Below are 23198 nucleotides of genomic sequence, written 5' to 3'. Positions count from 1 at the left end.
AAACAAATGTTTGCATACTGAACCATTTTGTGACACAGTTTGTCAACACAGCTGAATTTGAGAAAGGGATGTTGCTAATACTCTTAAAAAAGGCCTTTTTTAGAGAGATCATGACTTTCATAGCTCAATATCTTAAGTCATAGTAACAGTTATCCCAACATAACTACTTGTCAAGTTACCCAAGGGACGGCAAATGATGGTCAGAACTATCTTATTCATGCTATATGTGCTCTCTCCTGGTATGCCACTTTCTCTTAAGGCCAAGAGGAATACAGTGTATTATTACATAAACATGTATATTATGTAAGGCTTAATTTGCTCATCATATAAATATGCCAGTGTTTCAGCATTGGGATGAGGTATTTGAGTCATGATCATGACATAGCGGCTGGACATACTGAGATAATTGGGCTGTGATCCAAAACAAAACAGCAGCCACGGCCGGTCTGGGCCTCCACACCGTACTGCTCTTACTTTGCAGGAAATGGGAATAGTCAAGCTGTACCTGCAGGTGTGGCTCTTTAAAGAAGTGCTGAGAGTTTACCATGGTTTCCTCACTCAAAACATTCGACATCATCTGCATCATGAGTGTCACACTGCGGTTGACTCTGGCTCTCCACTACACTGCTGTTAACTCGCTTGTTTTGATGTTGGAGAAACTTCTCAGCTGACAGAAACACACACATGACATTTTATTTACTGAGAGAAAGACTTTGCTTAAAATGTGCTTGCCAGTTGAATGGAAAATAGCTATCAGTGAACTGGCAGTCTGGCTGGATTTAAATCTGTTTGTAGTGAATCAGAAACATTTTCACCCACTTCTGCTCTCTGTTAGCTATGTTTGTTGTTCTGCCAGTGCTAATCCCTCGAAGCTGTTATATTACAAGGTGAGTTTACTGAAATCAATCATCATATTTGGGACTGTTCAGAGACAGTAAATGTCCTAACTCAACCCTTTTGAGTGTGTTATGAAAATGCAGCATCACTGAAGACAATCACTGCTTTTTCTAACACATTAGCAACCAGAGTTTGTTTTGACTTGCCATGGCGTCAGTGTTACAGTGTAGAGCAAGAGGCAGAAGGCCAGGATGGGGGGAGAAATGTAGGAATCGATGTATCGAAGAAGGTAGGTACAGAAAGAAGAAGGCAGCGAGGAAGGTAAGGGGTTCATAAGTAGATTTGGAGCCGGAGGTGAAGAGATGGAGGTGGGGAGGAAGGGAGTCATACAAGAATGATAAGAATGGAGGTAGTGAGCTGAGGGATGGGTATGGAAAATACAACAGTAAAAAAGCAATCGGCTGCAGAAACAAACAGACGTTTCAAAATCAAAAAGGTAGCAGTGCTTCCTTTTTAGTGCACGTTTTTCTAACATGATTGGAACTGTGCTGAATTTCAAAATACGAACAGCGAGGTGGCAGGCAAGCCTAATGGTACTAGCCATGACTGTGTGTGTAGAGTTGGTGGGGCTCCCCTTAAATGCCTGGAACTGTGACGAGGATTCATTCTGTTTATTCAGTCGTCACGTATCTCTTGTTATTCTTCTTGTTAATCAACACATTTTAGAATATCCAGTTATTTGTCTATTCTTTCTATAGTTCTGCCATAGTGTTTAGGGTCAGGGTCGTTAGCAAAAGAAGCTCTGTACTGTTTTTGCAATTATTGTAAAGAACATAATGTTTCTATATGATTTGACCCAGTGGGAGTACACTCAGATTAAACAGGAGTGGGCTGAACATTAAGTGAGGGCAAGTGTGTGTGTGTGTGTGTGTGTGGGTCTGTGTGTGTGTGTGTATGGGTCTGTGTCCCTGTTTGTGTGGACACTTTGCCCAATTACCCACCTTCCCCAGCGTAACCAGTGCTATTTACAGAGCAGGCTCAACATTTTGCTGAGTGCTCTCCAAATACCTTCAGCACTGCCAAATAGGAAGCTCACATTGTGACAAAGAAGCTAAGCTATGCCAGCAGCCGCCCCTTCCAAAGGCTAATGATGGAAAGAATCTCCCTCTCTCCATCACCCCCCTCTTTCTCAGAGGTTAAGAGTAGACGAATAATCACTCATTTGCGGGGCAAAAAGCGAGGGAGCCGAGTGTGCTGCATAAACATTTTCCCGGATGTAATTTTCTCTGCCGGTCTTTTGGCTTTTCCCAGTAGGATGGAGCCCAACGCCCAGGAGGAAATCGTTTAGGCTCCATAAGTGCCAAATTGTATCCTGGTTTTCCAGAGTTTTCCTGCCTGTTCTGGCTCAGGGCTTTTCCTGTGGTGGGACTGTGTCGTGTTATGCGTGTGCAGGTATTGATGTGTGTTATGAACTGTGGCTTAACCAACTTAAAAGCAGTTGGCTTCAGATGACAATACCTTTTTTTTCAGAGTAGCTAGCACTGGAAAGAAGAGAGAAATAGGAAACAGAGAGAAGAAATGCACAAAATAAAAGGGTGACTAAAAAACAGAAAGAGAAGAAGTGAAGTGAGAAGTTCCCACGACGTCAGGCGTGTACTCACTGAGCTGCGTCTGCACACATGACGAACGGCCCGAGAATCCGTGTTCCTGTTGACTCGTGTGTCATCGATGTGTTCCTACATGGGTGTTTGTGGTTGTGTGTGCAGGTGTTCGTGTGTCTACCATGTGTTCCTGATTTGCAGAGAAAGACTTGAACTGCTTGCTGCTTCATTAGGTCATATTTGTTTATCAGACATTGTGCAAAGCAGCTGCTGTTCTACAAAAATGCTTCATTTAGTGTGCATTAATAAAATGAGAAAAAAGACAAGATTTGGATCAGAGGGGGAAACTAAGGGGGGCCTTGGCGTTCAGCCGTTTTCTTTACTCTCATTTTGTCATTTCCAAATCTACAAAAGTGAGATGACACACCAAAGGGCCTGTTTGGTTGGGATACACTTCATTTTAGCCATGCACAAACACCTCTCACAATGCATGTGATGATACACACACCAGTTGTTTTTCTCAGAGATTACGGAGCTCTGGTCCAGGAGCTGTTCTAGACTGAATCTAAGATGCTTGCGATTTTATTTTATGTTTGTTTTCCATGGCTGTTGTTTAAAAGGTGTTATGTCAGGCATAAAACATGAGCATGTCGCTGGCAAATGAATTGTGTGCTGCCTAATTTTAGGAAACAAATGTGGTGTGATTGAGGAGATTGGCAGCCTCTATCTCGTGCCAGTGGTATTGTTAGTTCCAGTGTTTCAGTAAATTAAGTCCACATTTCCCATAAAGCCTGCTGCTTCCTGCGGTGAAGAGGATGTTGATTCTTCGGTCAAAGGTTTCCTCTTTAAGGGTTTAAATATGTTGGAAATGATTTTGCCATCAGCTTTTGATAACTGTTGCTGTTAGAGCATTTTGTCAGGTTTGACCTGGAAAATAACAGTGGGAACGGTGCACGCTGCAGGTAGCTCAAGTCTGAGGCTACAGCCACGCAGACACATACCAAACGCTTGATGTTCAGTCACAAGTGCTTCAATTTACTCGATTTTTGTAATTGTTTTTCATTTACTAATTTTTTTTTATTTAGTCACTCCCTTTCTAGAATGAGATGTGAAGTCGTGCATGCAGAACGACTAAAGCAGCACCTGTAAATAGGGGGCAAGGGTTGAGAATAAAAACTTGACTACAATGACTAAAATGTAAAAGAATGGTTTTTTTTTTAGACATAATTTAATTTGATCATTATCATAAGGGGTCCATCAATAATCAAGTTTAGTAGATGATTTCAGACTATATTTTGATTTCTCCAGATAAAAACAAAACCACATTACATTTTCTGAGCAAAGGGATGGTTCAAGAAGAACTAAGGCAACACATCTATTAGACAATTAGGCTTCCACACAAACATGTCCAGCATAGGAAGCGAGTAGGATACAAACACATTTTGTAGGGCACAGGTTGGGTTCTCAAAGTGATTTGATAACCAGACTGGCCATCGACACTAGCTATCAAAGATTATCAGGTCAAGGTGACATGATATGTGTGTCCCTATTTGAGCTTTAAAACTGATCAGTAAATTCTTACACTATTTCGATGAAGATGCAATTTTATTTTTATCTTTATTTTCAGACAATGACAGGGCGAAAAACGAAAGATGTCACTCAGAGAGTGGTGGACTGCAAAAAGAACAGAGGGAAGAGCAGAACAAAGGAGGACACACACACCTACACACCCCAATACACACAAACACAACACACACTTGAGTTCGACCCACTGATTGAGGAATTTCTCTGAGCCCTAAGGAGGAGGAGACAGGGACAGACAGAACACAATTAGCAGCAGCTTGTCACAACTTTGGACCTCTAAGTGTGTATCTGCAGTTTATGTGTATGTGAGAGTGTGTGTGCAGAGTGTGTGACACTTGCCCTCCCGCACAGCTCATTTATTGGATTAGTGCAAGACTGACCAGTGGGGATGTGGCTGGCCGGCGCCAGGGCCCGCTCTGAGGCTCCACAGCCTAGTTAGCCGTGATGCTAAGCTAACCTCCCACTCCCCGCACCTTGGGGGGGAAGCGCCACTGCCGTAGGGGGGAAAGGGTGCTTGTTACTGGGGCCGAGGTACCACGCTAGCAGGCCTCTTCAAGAGGGGAGGGGGTCTAGAATGGACTAATTACAAGGGAAAGCCCCAATTACGAGAAGAGGAAGACAGGGATTGGGGGGGTACTGGAGGGAAGGATGGAAACGCTACAGTGGAAGCCAGGCGTGGAAATGCCACGACTAGCTGCCAGTGACAACATCCTCATCAAACACACACACACACACACACACACACACACCAGACAGCGTACCTTCTGAGGTGCCGCCTGTCTCCTTTTCTCGTCTCTGCTGAAGGATAATTGTATTAAGTGTGTATGTTAGTCCACTGGCTGACAGCATGGCCGCAAACACACAGACACACGCACACACACACACACACACACACACACTGTCAAATATAAAAACACAGAGAGCCAGGTGGAGCATCTAAAAGCATAACCGTTAGATGAAAGGCTGCAGGAGTTTTAATAGAGTCTCAGCAACACAGGGCAGAGCTGCTGTTGATGGCTCGTTCTAGACACATGCACGCACACACCCACACACAAATATTTGTACTTCTATCCTTGTGAGGACATTCATTCATTGATATAATGTATTGCTTCGCCCCTTACCCTAACCTTAACCATCACAACTTAATGCAACCATTATCCAATCCTAAACCTCAGTGTGGCCTAACCCTTAAAAAGTCTTCCTTGAAACGGAGAGTGATGATCGGCCAGCAGGTCCTCACTCCCAAGGCCTAAAATTCAAATTGGTTCTTACAAAGATAGCTGTACAAGTACACACACACACCAAGTCTGTATGTATAAGTGAGATGATTATTCAGAGCACTGCACATACAAAAACATGCACATGGGCACACACATACACGTAAGTGCAATCCATACACCCAGCTGGATGACCTCATATTGTATGACTGACCAGCTCTCCAATACACTACTTTCATTAGAAACACATGTTTTGTGTGTGTGTGTGCGTTGAGTGTGTAGCGGGCTCTCTCGGTACGTGTTATGCTTCTGAATACATTTCCGGCCTTGACCAAATACCACACTTGTATTTTAACTCAATCTGAGGTACTGTATACGCACACACCCACACACATAAACACACACAAACCAGGTCTCCAGACTCATCAGGGTGTTGGTAGGTAAAGTTATGCTGCAGTTCCTTTTGCCCTGCAGCCTGGTGAAAAGAGATCAAGGTCTGAATTCACTTCCACAAAGGTCACACTAAAGACACATACACGGTGTGTGAAAGCACTGCCGAATATTGAAATATAATGATACACTCGGTACATCAACAATGAGCTATACTTACCCCTAAACACATGCACACAGGCAGCAAAATCAGTACACTTATTTTAAAATGAAACACTCCTCTAAAGGATCGTGCCGAAAACCTGGGTCTTAAAAAATAAACCTCAACCACATTTGCATGGTTTCAGTAATAATGACCGTACACCAGTGTGTAGTGTTAATGCTGCACCGAGGAGCATGCCGGACTGCATCTCCCGGTCAGTTACGTCCTGTATGATTTCAATGTCCTGGACAAATGGGAGATTCCAGGCAAATATTATTTGTATTTATGGACCTGATTCCCCATGTTTTTGTGTCTAATTGACTAATAGGGACACAGAGTTTTAAAATTTGTCCAGTATTGAGTAAGAGTGCTGCAGCCAGCAGCTGCAAAACGGTCTGCGATGTAATCTCTCTGCGTTTGAGCACAGTCAATGTATGTCCACTGAAAGTACAGGTTTTGGCCACTGACAGGCTTAGATTGTTATTCTAAGTGTCTGACAGCATTATGGGAAGGACCCCTGCAGAGGTAGACCTTTTTGTAGCATCATTTTTGTTAAAACAGAAACAGCTGCAAACATATGTCACCAGACTCCATTTACAAAAACAGCAATTTTATCATCATAAAACACACTTCATTCACACTGGACAGAAACAAGAGAAAACCCACCAAAACCATCTTAGTTTGTCCTTACACAGGAATTATTTATTATTTATTATTAATTATCTCTATGACTGCAGAGACTTAAATATGTTGGACTTGGACAGTAATTACCAGATAAGGAAACCCGCTCCCAGTCAACACTGATGAAGCAGCATTTAGTTGCGATGTAGCTTTCATTTGTGTCTGTCTGTGGAGCAGGCTCGTCTACTCTGGCTAACTTGACTTTTAGCATCCTTCTTCTCCTCAAAGTGTTTTTCAGTGTGTTCAGTCACAGTGGCTCTAGATGGTATTATGTACAGGCGCTCCAGGTACCAAACTAGCACTTTGACTCCCTCGCCCTCTAACACACTGATTGGCAGCATTTGGGTCTCAATCACATGGCACACCAACTGTAGGATGCCCCGGAGTGCATGCAAATTAACCTACACACTGATGTGTAACTGGTCAAAAATAACTGTTAACCACTGACATCCCAAGTTTGTACCATCATAATTTGACCCATTAGGTCCAATAAAAAGAAATCTGAAGTCACCAAATGATTTTATGAGTGTGTGTGTGCAGAGTCGGCAGCATCAGCCAGGAAAAGACTCTAATCCACTTGTTCTTTGGAACACTAGAAGTCTGACGAAACCTGAAGAAATATTTCACTTCATGTGAGCACTGGGTAACTTACATGAGAAAGACCAGGTTGCCATCATGGAGCACAGTATCCGGTTCTCTCAACACATCCATCACAGTTTATAGAACCAAACTCCTCGTTCAACTTTGACCTACTTTACCATACAGTTGTCAACTGTAATTGTTACAGTTACAGAAACAAGAGATCAATTCTTCTGTGAAATGTAGAAAATTTGACCGCTTCGCTTCATTTTACACTTTACAAACTCTATTTGGGCCACTGGACACAAACTCTGTATTGAAACCAAGGATACCACAACCACATTATCAATCAAGCTGACGGGGGCAGATCTAATCTTTAATAACAGGCCAGCACTGGTGCCAGAAATTGGTTCAAACCATCAAGCTTCATGTCTAGACTATGCAGGCTGTGTTACAGAGACACTGATCTCTGACTGGGGAAAGAAAGCTAATGAAAAGAAAAGAGGAAAAAGAGACTGAGAGAGGGAGGGACGCAGAGAACGGTTCACATCTGGAGTCTTTCCTCTTGTCATCAGATAGATGGAAACAACAGCTTCCTGTGCTGCCGATAACAGTGATGGAGAGACTTACAGGGATTGAGATGGGACAACAAGTGAGGGAAGGAGTGAAACAGGAGCAGAGGACGGCTGACTACGAGAGAAAGCTTTCAGAAACAGAAAAAAACTACGAGAGAGAGGGAGATAAGAGGGGAAATATGGCAGTGGACAGCTAAAGCATATAAAAATTGCAGCACTGACAAAATGGCAAACAGACAGTCTATCAAATATACTGCTCTCTACCTGCTCAGTCTGGCAACTCTGCAAAACCTTCAGACACACACTGCCACTGTCTAAACATGCACGACAAACTAGACCAAAAAATGACAAAGGGAAGCAGCTCTGTCTAAGAAAGCTGTCACGTTGCCTCTGCCATGATCTTCAGAAAAAGATGCAAGGCTCTGAATCCACAACATGCTAACGTGCGCTAGTGCTGCCACTACGGCTCCACATCACCGAGCCCGAGCCCCCGTCTGGATGTGTGTGTTTGTGTGTGTGTATGTGTGTGTGAGAGAGAGAGAGACAGAGGTGTGCGTTTCCTGTCTCAGCCTCTCAATCTCTTTTCCTTCGTAACGTCTCTCTGTGCAGATGATGGTTGTTTTGCTGATGCGCCCTCCCTTCGTGGCCTCCTTCCCGTCTCTGCTTTGAAAACAGAAACAACTTTTGGCTCTCTTTTCTCCATTTTGACCCTACTCAAATGGAAACTTGCATATGGATTTATTGCATTTTCCTGAAAATGTAAATATGACAAAGGAGGGCAGACAGACAGATATGTAATAATGTATGTTTTTACAATGTTACACTTTCTAAAATCAAGAATGCTAAATGCTAAAACCGAACACTGACTCAGATTGATCTGCCACACATCACCAAAAATGGTTATTAGAGTATCTTTAGTCGTTACATTGCCGTCTATAGCATATTTTGAATAGATAAAAACATTTGTCAAAGTCAATGCAGCCAATTCAAAGACCTCCTGAGTTTCCAGCTTTCTACAAGAGATCTGTGGCCCAAAGCAACGTTACTCTACTGATGTCACTCGAGTCATTTCCACTTGAGCTCCTCCAGAGCCCCAACATACATCACACACCTGTTTTCTGAGGCTGAGCAGTGATCCCCATTACAAGTGCATTGACTTTGATGTAAAATTGGCGGCATGCCCCTTTAATATATTACCAGAATGTGCTTGAATATGCTTAACTTTGAACCATTTTAGTCTAAAATAGAATTCCTTCCTGAGCATTTGCTGTCTTCCTCAAGCTGAGGGGAAATAAAAGTGGACACAATCAATTATTGCAGTAGTGAAAGATGTGTTGCTATCAGCTAAATCAAACGAACTGCACAAAAAAAAGGCCAGTGATCAGATGACTACCGATCACAATGTATTTGAAAATGTATTTTGTCTTGCAGAGAATTCTGGTTTTGTTTTCCCAGGTTTTGAGATCTGTGTGACAAAGAATGCTAACGAAGCTTATAGCGATGAGAGTCAAGGAAACTTGTCGCGGGCACTTTTGATACACATCCACAATCAAAGACAGACGCTCTCTCTCTCTCTCTCTCACACACACACACACACACACACACACACACACAAACACAGGGAGAGACAGACAGGAAGTTGGGGAGGAATTCCCAAGCGGACATTTCTCACGTTCCTGCAGTGATTGGAAACACACTCCAGTAAAATGGCGGCAGGACATAATTTCCAGGTGAGGAGAGAAAGGCTGTAACCTCTTCCCCTCTCCCTCCATCTCCCCCCACCCTGGCACAAACAATATCCTCCTTGATATTATCCTTCTACACACACACACACACACACACACACACACACACACACACACACACACCTGTTGTCACCTGGAGGGGGTTGGTCTTTAGCTGGCCGGCATCAACACACAATGGCTGCTTCTGTGGCCCGGCAGGAGCAGGTGAGCAGATAGTATCAGCGTAAATGTGCGCTGACACACACACACATACTTGACTACACGCATGCATGCACACACACAGGCTAAGAGAAAGACGCGCGCACACACACCTGCCGAGGAAATGAGCCTGCAGTAGGCCTCCACCTGGTCAGCCCTGAGGTGACACTGAGAAAAACAAAAGGAAGGAAAGAGGCAATGAAAAGAAAGAAAGAAAGAAAGACGTTTGGAAAAGGAGCCAAGCAGCCTGTTTTCCAGCAGGAGTAACTGATATTAAATATATGGAGCAGGTATTAATATATTTAATATTACTTCTGCAAAAAATTAACTAAACGAAATAAAGAAATTAAATCAGTTTTAATGTTTCCCTCCAGAAGCTTCTGAAACTGCATGTGGACCAGTGAAGTCCTGGTTTTTATTCCATCAGAAACAAGAGCCTACAAGCTTCAGTACACACAGTAATTCATCAAACTGCAGCATGTCACGGTTAAACATTTGCCTTTAAACAAAAGTCCACTATTGGCTGCATACAGCGTTTGACCCAGCCGCAGACACTCCGCTCAAGCCATATCTCCACAACATACTGGTCCAAGCACTCTGCTGCGGCCAACACAGCAGCACAGATATTTAACGATCCTCTGCAGGCATATTTTAAGAAATCTAAAAACATGCTGCTTTGACTAATTACAAGGGATGCCAGTTTCGGTTCATTTTGCTTTTCATAGCCCGACACTGATTACCTGGTTGCAAACCGGTGAATTTTTAAGAAAAAACTGCATGATGTTTTTGGTATTATCATGGATGCGGGCCAGCTCAAGGGTGCTGAGGCCCCTCGTCTCCGCCGCACTGGACTGCACTGACGAAGTGGCACCTAATCGTGATGAAGCTTTCATTTGTGAGAGTGTTCCAGCAGTCTGTGTTCAGTCACAGTGGCTCTAGATGGCATTATGTACAGGGGCTCTTTGAATCCCTCGCCCTCTGACACATGGACTGGCAACTCATGGGTCTCACTCATTCACTTTATGAATATGCAAATGATTTTAATTTCAATGTTTAATAGCTCTACTTCACTAAAAAGTCAATTCTCAGATTGTTTGCTGGATCCAATCTAAGATTTCAATAGAGCTCAGAGAAACTTTCCTCCTTCAGAAGATGAAAACAAACTTCTGGTGTCACACACACAACACATGCATCATTCTGCACAGTGAGGCTCAAACATCTCGGAAATCATCACAAAAATACATGCAATAAAAAAAAATACAACATTATACAATATTTGGTTATTATCATGAATATCGCTCCAGAGCAGTCTCATCTCATCTTAAGAACTGTGACCAAGACATTTAACAGTGGAAAAAGAGCTTTTCAGTTTTCTCTGGTGGAAATACTACGTAAAGAACATAGCTTTGTGACTTCTGTACAGCCATTCCTTGTTACTTACCAACCAACATATACAGTTTACTGATATTTTGGACATATTTTAGCCAATGAGCTAAAATTGCCAATACTGATGTATTAGTCCAGGTCTAACAAAAAAGTCTGACATTAGTAAACTGTACATAGGGTGGCCATGTGGGTGGGTTACTTGATTAGCTGGATGACTATTCAGCGAGCAAGATAAATTATGAGGGGAACTATCCAGCATAGTGCAGCAGAGATGTTGTTGTATTTTTGTGTAGAAAACTTATCTTTATTTTTCCACAGCAATGACAACTTTGCTATGAAAGCACATCTGGAGGTTTGTAAAGTAACTACAAAGCCCATGTAGGAGACGAATACCACACAGTAATGATACCTTTGCCAAAGTGAAGCTTTGTTACACAGTCACGGTGAAGCCCATCAACAACACACGCACGCACGTGCAACATACACACATTGAAGAATCTCAGGTTCAGCGAAACAGCCTAGAGCTTGTCTGCCATTTAAGTGCTGTATGAAGAGATTCATTATTTCACAGGCACACTCAGAGAACTGGAGTGTGTGTGTGTGTGCGTGTGTGTGTGTGTGTGTGATGTAGAGATAGTCTGAACATCTGTGACATGAGTCAGATGCTGAGGGAGTCAGATGCATATGCTGTTAAGTGCATCCTCCTCTTCCATCCTCTATTCATTTTTTACCACACTTGCCAGCAAAGCTCAGCTGCTTGCCGTAATTATCTGTGTGTATGAATGTGTGTGTGTGTGCGTGTGTGTGTGTGAGTGACTCTGTCAGATGTGATGTGATGCATTAGGCGTTTCTGATGCTTAGGTGTAAAAAATCCCATTAGAGTGAGCGGGACGGCAGATCGATAACTTACGGGATCTGGAGCAGCGCTGTGTGCGTGCGTGTCTGTGTGTGAGTGTGGAAGTGCTTTAACACCTCTCAGAGGTGGATTAGTGCGCGACAGCATGGAGACACTGTCAGAGAGGGTTAGTGTCAGAGAGGGAGGGAGAGGAAAGTGTGGAGGGAGAGAGTTGGAAAGAAGCGAAAGAAAAAGAAGAACAGATGGAAAGACAAACGAGGAGGATGAAAGGAGAGAAGATGTGTCACTCCTGATGACGACGTGTTGTTTTTCTCCTTGGTGATTTTGGGTGGGGGGAGATGGAGGAATCAGGGTGATGGAACTGCTTCAATGCTAAAACAGGCCATGTATGGAGCAGTACGTTTTGTGAAAGGCACAAAGACGGAGGTCTGGTTGGAGTTTTTTCCTCATCCACAGCATTGCTTCACTAACTCAAAGGTCACGCACACACACACACACAGGTGTTTTCAGTTACGGCTGATTAGAACCGACGGTGGGCAGAGCTGTGCTGGGAATCACACAAGGTCACCAGAGCCCACGACCTAAACAGAATGATAGAGGTGTCATTCCATCAGCAGAGTGAGGGTACATGTGGGGTAAACAGGCCAAATAACTGAAAACACCCGAGTGTGGACACAGGATGTGTCGGGCTTAAAGCCATCTACTTTAAGATAGTGAGTCTTTTATGTCAAGGTAAATCTCTCTAAATTATGGCTTTAGCAACAGTTTTAGGCTTCACTTTACAAGTTGTGAGTGACAGGAGAGAACTGCAGAGGGCAGCTAGCTGTTGGATAACAGTTTCAGATCGGACAAGAACTAAACACTCTGCTCACACTGTGCTCCTTCATGAGAAATAATCCCAAAACCCTAAAGCCTGATGGTAGTGTCACACCTCCAACTCTACAACTAACACTTGTTCTCTTTTTTTATGATGTCATGTTGTGCAGTTAATTAATTTCCTTGATTATCTTATTTTGTCAGAGCAGTCGTCCAAAATCCAGCAAAATTCAGTTTACTGTTACATAAAACAAGGGGAAGGAGCACAGACTGGAAAACACATCATTTCTCAGCTTAATGATTTACAGAATTTACAGATGATCAATGATGAAATGTCATTCATTTTCTGTCAATAGACTAATTAATTGACTGACTATGTTTTGCATGGTAGGTATGCAGACAAAAGTTCTGAAGAATGTGTTTCTTTATGGCTTAATTACTTAGCAACATAAATACCAGATCCATTCTCTGAGTTTTAGTACAGAACCATGACAACATATAGCAGTGACATAGCTGTGTAAAGTTTATCAGCAGTTCCAGAATGCTAAATCTCCACAGATTTATTAAACATAACATTAATTGATTGCTGTAAGCTTTATTCTCCATATTTGTACAGTTGCTTGTAAGTTTTTCACAGAAAGTTATTTAAAGATATCAACCCAAAAATGTACAGTTACGTATCAACACCTTTTTAGGAATTATTGGATCCATTAAAGAAAGTTACTGAATATTGAAATAAAAGCTAAATCATCAGAATCAGAAATAGTTGGGGCATTTTTTCTAGTTTGAAGTGTGCTGCTTGTATATATGGCTGTGTCGGTGTGTTCCAACTCTAAATCTTGTTCAAATGGGTCCATAAAAATCAGACCGGTTAGCACCAGTGTGTATGGGAGTGTGTGGGGTCAGCGTACAGCTGCTCCACTACTTCCCCTTCAAATCTTGGAAGTCGTGGCAGGCCCGGCAGACGGAGCGCTGGCCGGCCTGGCAGGGCGCCTGCCGCAGATTGAGGTCATGGGAATGACAGGGTGGCACCAACAGCAACCCCCCTGCCCCGTCACACTGGAACACACCACTGCTCTGTAACATGCAAATGTGTGTGCATGTGTGTTTTCACACTGGAGATGAACATGAAACATCAACACGATCCTCTGTCTGAAGCAGCTGGTAGACAGACACACACACGCACACACGCACACTCGCTCACTCGCATCACATTCATAACCATCATGTTTTCCTCTCAGTTGCAATTAAAAATACATAAATCTATATTCCTCTACAATATTATAATTGCTACGCAATTATGAAATTACTGTGAAACAGAATGACATGATTACACACATCAACACAGCCTCTCTCTTCTTTCACTCCCTCTCACTTGTGTGCGCACACACACACACACACACACACTCCAGTGGGTAGGCGGTAGGGTGAACGCGTGGCAGATGCCCGACACATTGGTGTCCGTTCAGTCACTATAAAGAGCAGCTGCTCAGTCTTCACTGCCCTCTGGCACTGCACACACACACACATACACACAGTCACATGGATGCACAGGCACACATGCACTTGCTGTATAACACTAATGCTGGAGGGCATTCCATCTCTCACAGATTATAAGTGTGCCAACACAAAAACACACACACACAGAAAGAGAGAGAGGGAGGGAGGGAGAGATAACAGCAGCACAAAAACCTGATCAGCCCTCACCCATATCAATCCATGTCACTCCCTGATCTCTCTCAGTCACGCATACACTCGCCATAAATCCCTACATGTGGCTAAACCATTCCCACCCTGCAGTCCCCAAAGCCTCTCTCTCTCAGACACACATACGCACACACATGCAAGCAAACGCACTTCCTGACGTCTTAAAAGTGAGCAAACAATAAATCTTAGAGATTTTAGAGAGGAGATACAAGGAGTGTAGACAGAAAATGGAAAAAGAGGTGGGAAGGAAAGAAAAGGAGGAAACAAGCAAAGACCCTGTGTCTTACAAATGCATGCTGTGGAGCCATACGTGTTTCAAACACACAAAGCTTTACTGTAAATTGTCACCAGCTTTCTCATGGATCCAAATTTGTCAGGATACTTGCACAGCATATTAAAAACACACTGTTCGTCCTGTAGCTGACCTCTGTCAAAAGCTGGCTGTACGTTTTTATCTGCACAGGTTTACTACCCACTGTTATTCACGGCACTTCAACAAAACTGAGGCCTTTTTCACCATTATGTGGTATGCAAACTTAAATGATCATACCAGTGTCTTTGCATGGTTAAGTCCCTTTCCTATCATAACATGATGACTCCTGACAATTCAAGAAATACCCTGATATTCCAGAAGAATCCCAGTTTTTCCTGCTGCATAAGACCCTCCTGACATTGAGTCCCTGCTCTTCTCTGACTTCAATAGGAACGTTTATCTCTGTCTGGAATACACACCTCAAACCATCACAAGATATTCCAGGAATTCCAGGACCAGCAGGTAAACCATATTAAAATGAGTTACTTGTGTTACTCGTCCTTACTTTGCTTCCGTTTCTTTCAGATTTTTTTATCTCCCTGATAACAGCTCAGTGGTTCCCTTTGCCTGATTGCTGGTGATGACAAAAAACAAAAAGGAGCGGTGACGACCATAGAAATCTGCTGTTATGTCCTGTCACCAACCAATGGGTCACCAAACACACCCTGAGGCGATGGACAGGATGGGTGGGGGCAGAGTGGCGGCAAGGTGACAAAGGTGCCTATTGATGAAAATAAAATCAGGAGAGGAGGAATGGCGGGGTGGGGAGAGGGGGTCACGGGAAATGAGGGTATTTGTCTTTAAGGAAGAGATCGGATGGCCAGGCATCTTTCTGGCCTGCGCGATCACTGTTGTCAGTGTGGCCACTATAGCACAAAAATACAAGGGCCCTTTATGAGGCTGGGAGGTAATTGTGGGGTATAGGTTACTGGGGTATGTGTGTATTAGAAAAAGAAAGAGAGACAGAATACCACAGTACAGGTGCCTAGTCTTTTATATGGCTGCTCAAGTATGAAGGGGAGGAGAGGGAGGGAAAGATGGCAAGCGAAGTGCGTGTGTGTGTGTGTGTGTGTGTGTGTGTGTGCTGCAAACCCTCTATCCTCGTCTTTTTATTCAGTCATTCATAGGCCTCTCTTTCATTCTCTTCCAGCCTCCGTGAGAACAATAAGGCAGGGGAAAGCCCCTTCTCGCCTCTGAGTGGTGCTGATGGTGGTAAAGAGGTGGTGGGTCACCGGGACAAGGGAGCACTGTGTTGGTGATGCTAACAGGTGCACGCATGCACACAAACATTCACGTGAAACACGCTCGAAGCCTTCTAGTGTTGGTGTATGTTTTACTTCACTGGCTGCCAATCATGCAGTGTTTTTGAAAAGGTCTCTCTAACTTCAAGGCAGCCACTGGCTTCCTTTCATTTACTTTCATTTGAGAATTGAATGTTCAGCCTACTTAAACCAGGTGATCTATCCAAATCATACTTCAGGTTATTATTGTATGGGGGGTCATCACACCCCATATCGTACATACTGTATGATACGGCAGTAAAATGCATACAAGGAAAGAAACTGATGAACTCAATGAACTCTGAACTAACATTCACATTTCTAATCCGTCATCTCATTCTGGTTGGAAGTGAGACGGTCAAAACATCTTCATTTGTCTACACTGGGAATTAAACTTTGTTTCATTACAGATTAATCCATTTACTTTTTTGCAATTAAGTGATTAACAGTAGAAACATTTAGTGCATTTAACATTTATATAATAAAATTTCAGACTGTCAAATCGTGTTTGATTGTCACTCATTTCTTTCCTGTTGATTGAAATGTGATTTAATCATTTCATTTGAACAACAGGAGTAAAGATACATGATGAAAATCATATTCTATGGGCTCCGTAGTCACCAGATCTCAAGCCAGCTGAACACCTTAGGGAGATTTCTCACACACACACACACACACGCACACGCACACATGTACATGTACATGCACGCACGCACGCACACACACACGCACACGCACACACACACACACACACACACACACACACACACACACACACACACACACACAGTCGGTGAAGGTAACTGAGCTGTGATAATGTGGGGTGGATGTGGCTAATGGCTGATAGCTGCTGATCCCACACTGATTAACTCAGTGTTTTACAGGATGCTGCTAATGGACTGACACACTAGGCTGGAGTTACAGTGTACAGTATACATGTACATGTCTGTACACAGGCAGGCTGACTGGGACTGATCCTGAGTCTTGGATTCAAATGTCTCAGTTTACATGAAAAATGAGTCCCAAAACTGTCACCCAGGAAAACGGAGAATGAAAATAATTCAGAATCCTACACTGGTCTTACATGTCAGCCTGTACTGAATATTGTTCTTAGCCCGACACACACACACACAGACTCACACACACACACAGGCCAGAGCCAAAGTCCAGCAGCTCTCTAAAGTGTCTTCAGCATGTTGTGATAAGGCAGCTCCATCTCGTCCTGCCTGCTCTGCTCTGCCGCCAGCTAACACACTATCACTGATTCCCCGTCACAGATAAATCTCTCACACACACACACAAACACATGCAGATGGAGACAAACAGTGAGGCAGAGACGTGACGACGAAGACGGGGACGTACGGTACATGAATACACAGTGAAGATGACAACAACAAAAACAACAAAATGGCTGATGCCACAGACGGCGTGGTTTTGTTATTTCCTGTTTTGGTGCAGGGTGGCTTTCTTTGCAGAGTCAAAACACAACTAGAGTAGTACGGAAGGACTGGGAGGTTTATCGGTGCGTGCACACGCACACACACACGGACACACACATACAGGTAAGATTAAATACTCTTTCTTTCAGTCTTCAGTATTATCTCTCTTTCAGGTCTGTCTCCTTTTCTTTCTTTCTTGATATGACCTCCTGGGCCACAAAATGCCACTGTGTAGTCTAGCTGGGATTGAAGCCGCCTCTATACACACATGCACACACACCCGCACACAAACACACACACGCACACACACACCACAGCAAGGCTTGAGGCACAGATCGGAGGTATTGATAACGGCTACACATTGATCCTGTATATTGCGGCTGGTGGAAAGTGAGACAGTGGCGTTGGTGTTGGGCTCCTCTGTCCCCTCCATGCAGACAGATATGCTGAGTCAAGAAGCCATGACTGGAAGCACTATGCAACATACAGTGTGTCTGTGTGTGTGTGTCCCATGCAGATGGCGTCCCATAACCTCAGGGAGGCAGAGATAAGCAGAGTGTATGGGCTGAGATAAGATGGGAGCAGACACTGAGGAGACTGACTGACTGTAAGTGAGTCACTGTAGGGAAAACTGCAGCTTTATGGCCTCGCTTGGCCTGAGGACTCTGAAGGAAACACATTAATTCTAAGAGAAACGGCTGGAAAGCGTGAGTCGACCACAGGCTTTCATGTCACAAAATGTACACATTTGGAGCATTTCACATACAAGATGTGCCAAATTCACACAGGAACAGTATACATGCTTTTCAGATATTCACATGGACCAGACTGTTTCACATGTGCAACACTAACACATACAATCAGACTGATATATGGCGGAAACACATGCTGTGACAGAGTATTTACAGGCAAAAACTGTGGTTATAACTACAAGGCAGGTCTGGTTTTCACTTTTAATATTATGGATCTGATGCAGCTTCATTATATATTGTAAAAATAGTCCAAGTTTTTCCCAACATCGATATACTCTGTCTTAATATGTGAGACAAACTAAATAATAACTACACAAACTGATGCTTAATGTTATGAAGAGCTTTCAGTTGTCGGCATGACATGTTTGTATCATCATGACATTTGTCCTTCAAGTTGATACATTGTGAGGCTGACTCCAAATTAACACTGAAATTTGAAGGCAGTGAATATTGGCCCAAAACCATGTCTGTGGTGCTTCAGGCACAAAAATGTTGCTGCTATCAACCGTCAGGATCTGCTATCAGTTCAATCTGAAGGGCTCAGAAATGTGTCAACCTCAATTCAACAACTTAGTGTTAGTTATCAGCTTTCCCCATGTTGTTATTACACCAATGGCAGTACATGAAAACCCGTCAGATACTCTCAGACTGCTCAAATGTAAAGATGTATTGAGCATTCAATCCAAAGCATGTTGTTATCGGCCGTCCAGCTGATATTGCTAAGATCTGCCACACACAAGCGTGTTCTTCAGAGGGTGAGACAAAGGTGATGTGTGTGTGATAAGAGGTGGCGCCATGGCAGTGGCAGGACACAACACTGAACTCTCCCTACACACACATGCGCGCGCACACGCACAGACGCACACACACACACAGATAAGCATCACCTCCATCCATCGGCCTGGCTCTGTCCTCCTGTCTCTCTCTAAGCTCTGAACCAGTTAGTGATGAACCTCGAAAGCACAGAGGACACTTGGTGGAGACAGATTTTGGGCAGACAGAAGGATACTGATGCAGGTGGAGGAGAAAGAAAGTGAAGGTCAGAGGATTAGACACAGGGGGTGCTGTAGCTAAACAGATGAAGGTGGAAGCAAACAGGTAAAGACTTTATCCCACTGATCTTAACACAACTGTTCTGCTCCTGTACCGTCCAGCTGAGCCTTTCAACAAAACAACTTCTGCAAGGCCTCATCGCTCTCACATTACCTTCAAGACCAGAGGAGCCCAAATAAAGCTGTGCGTGTGTTTTCAAATGAAGCTCTCAAGATCAGCAAACTTCATACTTTACCAAATGTACTAAAACATAACAGGAACTGAATGAGTTCCCAAGATTTTATTCATAAAGCCCACATGGATGGCACAGATGCATTTTAAAAGGACAGCAATAATATGTTTCAGTTTACACACTAAAAGGTTTAAAATGATCCAAATTACAAAAAGAAAAACCAGTGTTTCCCACAGCTTTTTGCTTTTCACTTTTTTGATGGGGTAATACATATGGAGTCTGCAATTATTTAACTCTGACCAAAATGAATTCTGTGATTTAATTTTGAAATGTAATCAATGATTCATCTTTCAAAGACAAAAAAGGAATAGAACTAATTACAGGAACATGTATACATTTATAATTGTTCCTTGAGATTATTAATGAATCATAAATACATATTTATACAATCAATTTTGAACATGTAGATTTATCTATTTATTTACTTTACCAAAGCAACAATAAATATGTGCAACTCTGATTCCAATATCTGAATACAATATTTGTATTATATCTCATCAACTTCATTGATTTTTGTAAATATCTGCTAGATATGATGACATATCTAGAACATTTCAAACAAGTTGGGCCGGGAGCAATTAAAGACTGGGAAAACTGTGGAACGCTCCAAAAACACCTGTGTGGAACATTTCACAATCGATAACAGGTATCATGACTGGGTATGAAAAGGGGCATCCTGGAAAGTCTTGCTCACAACCAAGGATGGAGCAAGCTTCACCACTTTGTGAACACATGAAAGGATGTCACTGCATGGGCTCGGAGCACGTTGTCTGTAAGCACAGCTCATTTGCAAATGACTGCATTCTGTTCCAGCTTTTTGGGAATGAGGGCTGAAATGAATCAAACAGTGTAATACGCTTCACACTGGAAGTTAAAGGACGATAGAAGCTGGAGGAGCTGCGGTGGTCTCACAGTATGTCTACCTGTCTACAGGTGTGTGCTGAACAGCAGAGAAAGGTGGAGAAGAAAAAGACACATCAGATATGCAAAACTATTTGCGACACACCTTTTTGACACGTGCTGTAAATACTTCTCGACACCTGAGTGAAAAAGCGAGGGGTGGCTGTCTGTCGGTGTGAGGGCAGATCAGATGAGAGGAAGTTTCTGCTCAAGACGCAGCAGATAACGCCGCCGACGCCACAGTCGCTCCTCTATCTCTTTTATCAAACAAAAGGCGACAGGATACAATGTCACGCATTAAGTGATGATTCCCTCACTCACCCGCACTGGCAGTAAATACCAGACATAATCCACACACACAAACATTCACAAGATCCACGTAACAGCAAAAGACATATTTTAAAGGGGAAATCCTCTCATCTGTCTGTGATTGGATTAGCCTAACATTGTAACCAGATTAAAGGAGAAACGTAGAGGGACATCAAAGTCACTTGAAACCAAATCAATCCTGTCTAGTGGCTGATAGACTTTACAGACCTATTCAAACAATCACGGTCGATTTTATTGCAGAATAAGAGCACACTGCACGAACAATAGGAAGGAAAACAACGGGGAGGCAGCACCACCCTCGCAATTCATGGCACTGCATGGGGGGATGAAGCAAAACTGCTGAAGTGTAAATGACTGACTATTTCTAATCCACTTGGATGGGATCGTGCTGGTGTTAGATCACTTTCATTTCACCACAGCATGCTGTCACCTGAGTGCTTATATGCACACTATATGATTATGTAAATTATATGTATTGATTTTTGAATTTCTTTGTATCGTAATGTATCATCAAGCATGTTTAATAAGAAAGTCTACGAGAAAACGAGGATGTTTCGTAAAGATGTGATATTAGTGAAACAGGCCATGTGCAAAGGAGCCACATCTTCATTGTTGAGGCCGCAGACTCATCAGTATCTCACTGGTGAATCACAGGCACCTCTGCTATGAGCTAACACATTACAATGAGCAAAGCGTATGTACTAGGACAGCGACAGCAGTCCCCATTCTCAGTCCTTAGTAGATACAATGCTGAATAATAATCCTAAAACTACCAGCATTATTCAGAGAGTCTGACAGTCTCAATTGATGAGATTGATGGGACACACTGGAATAAAATACAACACAACTGAACTGACGACGTCAGACAATGAGAGACTTCAGTGAAGTAGATGGAGTGGAATGAACTACATCTGAATGAAACAGGTAGGAGAACGATGAAAAAAAAGAACAAACGTCGTGTCACAGAGCAGGAGAGGGGGAATTCACATACAGTGGAGTAAACCAATGAAGGTTCCTACCTGATCCTGTGTCCATGATGTTGGACTGTCCTCTCCGATCTGGCACCAGCCGCGACGAGCCGGGCATGCTGACTGGCTCTGAACGTACTGGCTGGATCCTGCACATGTACATACTGTACATTATTACACACACAGACAAAAAAAAACACACTGTGACATCTAAGGGCTTCAGACGCTCGTTGGACTAGATCTGATCCCAGGAAGCCACAGGAGGAGGTTTAAATTGTTGTATTAGTGATCAAGTGTAAAGCTGTCTATGCTAGAGAAATTATTCTGGGGGTCTATGATTATAAGAATGCCTTCCTTAAACGTGCTTCTCAGGATCATTTCTGGTAACTTAGAGTGACCAACCTTCTATCTTGTTAAAACAAATCTGCATACATCTTTTGCAAACCCTCTTTGTGATTGTGACTGATAACATAACATGTATTTCTACATCAAACCTAACCCGATGCAGCTGTAAGCGATTTTGTACTAGGTGCATTATTTTTGATGGTGTCAAAGCACCTGAGGCTGTGTAGATCCAGGTCGTCTGTGTCAAAGTCCAAAAGGGGCTGTTGGACATCAGTGGGGCCATGGGACTGAAGGACTGAGGATGAGGAGGAGATGACTGTGGTCTGGCCTGAAGGGTGAATGGTCTTAAATTGAAACTGGGGGCCCATCCACAGGCGCCGGTGGGGCCCTGTATGGGTCACAATCTCCACCTGAGAATACAAAGGTAAAGGTAAGTGAGGAGAGAAAACCATGTACTGTCTTCCAAACAAGGCCAAGCTCTTTGGGAAACATACAGGTGTGTCTGTGTTCTGAGTTTCTCACAGTGGTGCTTTCAACTAAATGCAAAGGTCGTCATGCCAACATGCTCACAATGGCAATGCTGCAGAGAGCCCAGGTCATAACATCACACCTCAGCTAGCCTCTGTTTCATTAGCTTCTGTAACTCAGTGCAGTTTAGTTGTAGTCTTGGCTGTCTATAAACTTTAATGATGTTCGTACTGTACTGTTATACTACTGGACCAAACAAGCAAATGACTAACAGAGCGACACTGCCATCCATAGCACATAACACCCCCCTCCTCGCTCTTTATCACTCTTTTAATATACCCAAACTCCTCTACTAATCCATCCGCAGTTAGTCCTTGTAGCTTGTCTGAGGACTCGACATCAGCAGATTTGACACGGTGGTTTGGCATCATCTATGTGCCAATACTCAAACACCCCACACAGTACTCAGATGAACTCAGTTACATGACATCCAACTAAAAGCTTGATGTACTCCTGCACCTCTGAAAGTCTGACAATGATGTCAGAACTCGTCAAGGTCTGTGTGTGTGTCGGGAGTGCTGGCGGCATGATGGGAAGGCCTCCCGGAGGGTTAATAGAAGTGTGACACTAGCAGCGGCTTGGCAGTGAGGCTGAGGTGAGGCCTACAGGGAGAATAAGATGGTGCTGGCATGGCAGGCGGTCCATGGGCGCCTGAGAAGAGTGGCACTAATGCTGGCTGAAAGT

General features: G+C 43.3%; 1 protein-coding gene across 1 annotated transcript in view; it reads right to left on the bottom strand.

Annotated features, from left to right (window-relative positions):
• The window catches only part of bcas3 (BCAS3 microtubule associated cell migration factor), a 320907-nt gene that overhangs the window by 177112 nt on the left and 120597 nt on the right, over positions 1-23198 (bottom strand). Inside the window, exons 21-22 of the mRNA XM_041941180.1 lie at positions 22200-22396; positions 21693-21790 (exon numbers count right to left, since the gene is read on the bottom strand). Coding sequence (XP_041797114.1) covers positions 21693-21790; positions 22200-22396 — 295 coding nt within the window. The remainder of the gene's footprint in view (positions 1-21692; positions 21791-22199; positions 22397-23198) is intronic.

The sequence above is a fragment of the Chelmon rostratus genome, chromosome 7 (genome assembly GCF_017976325.1).
Source record: "Chelmon rostratus isolate fCheRos1 chromosome 7, fCheRos1.pri, whole genome shotgun sequence".
In the NCBI taxonomy this organism is placed as follows: domain Eukaryota; kingdom Metazoa; phylum Chordata; class Actinopteri; order Chaetodontiformes; family Chaetodontidae; genus Chelmon; species Chelmon rostratus.
The sequence above is the reverse complement of the archived record's forward strand: the minus strand, read 5'-3'. Positions and strand labels throughout refer to the sequence as shown.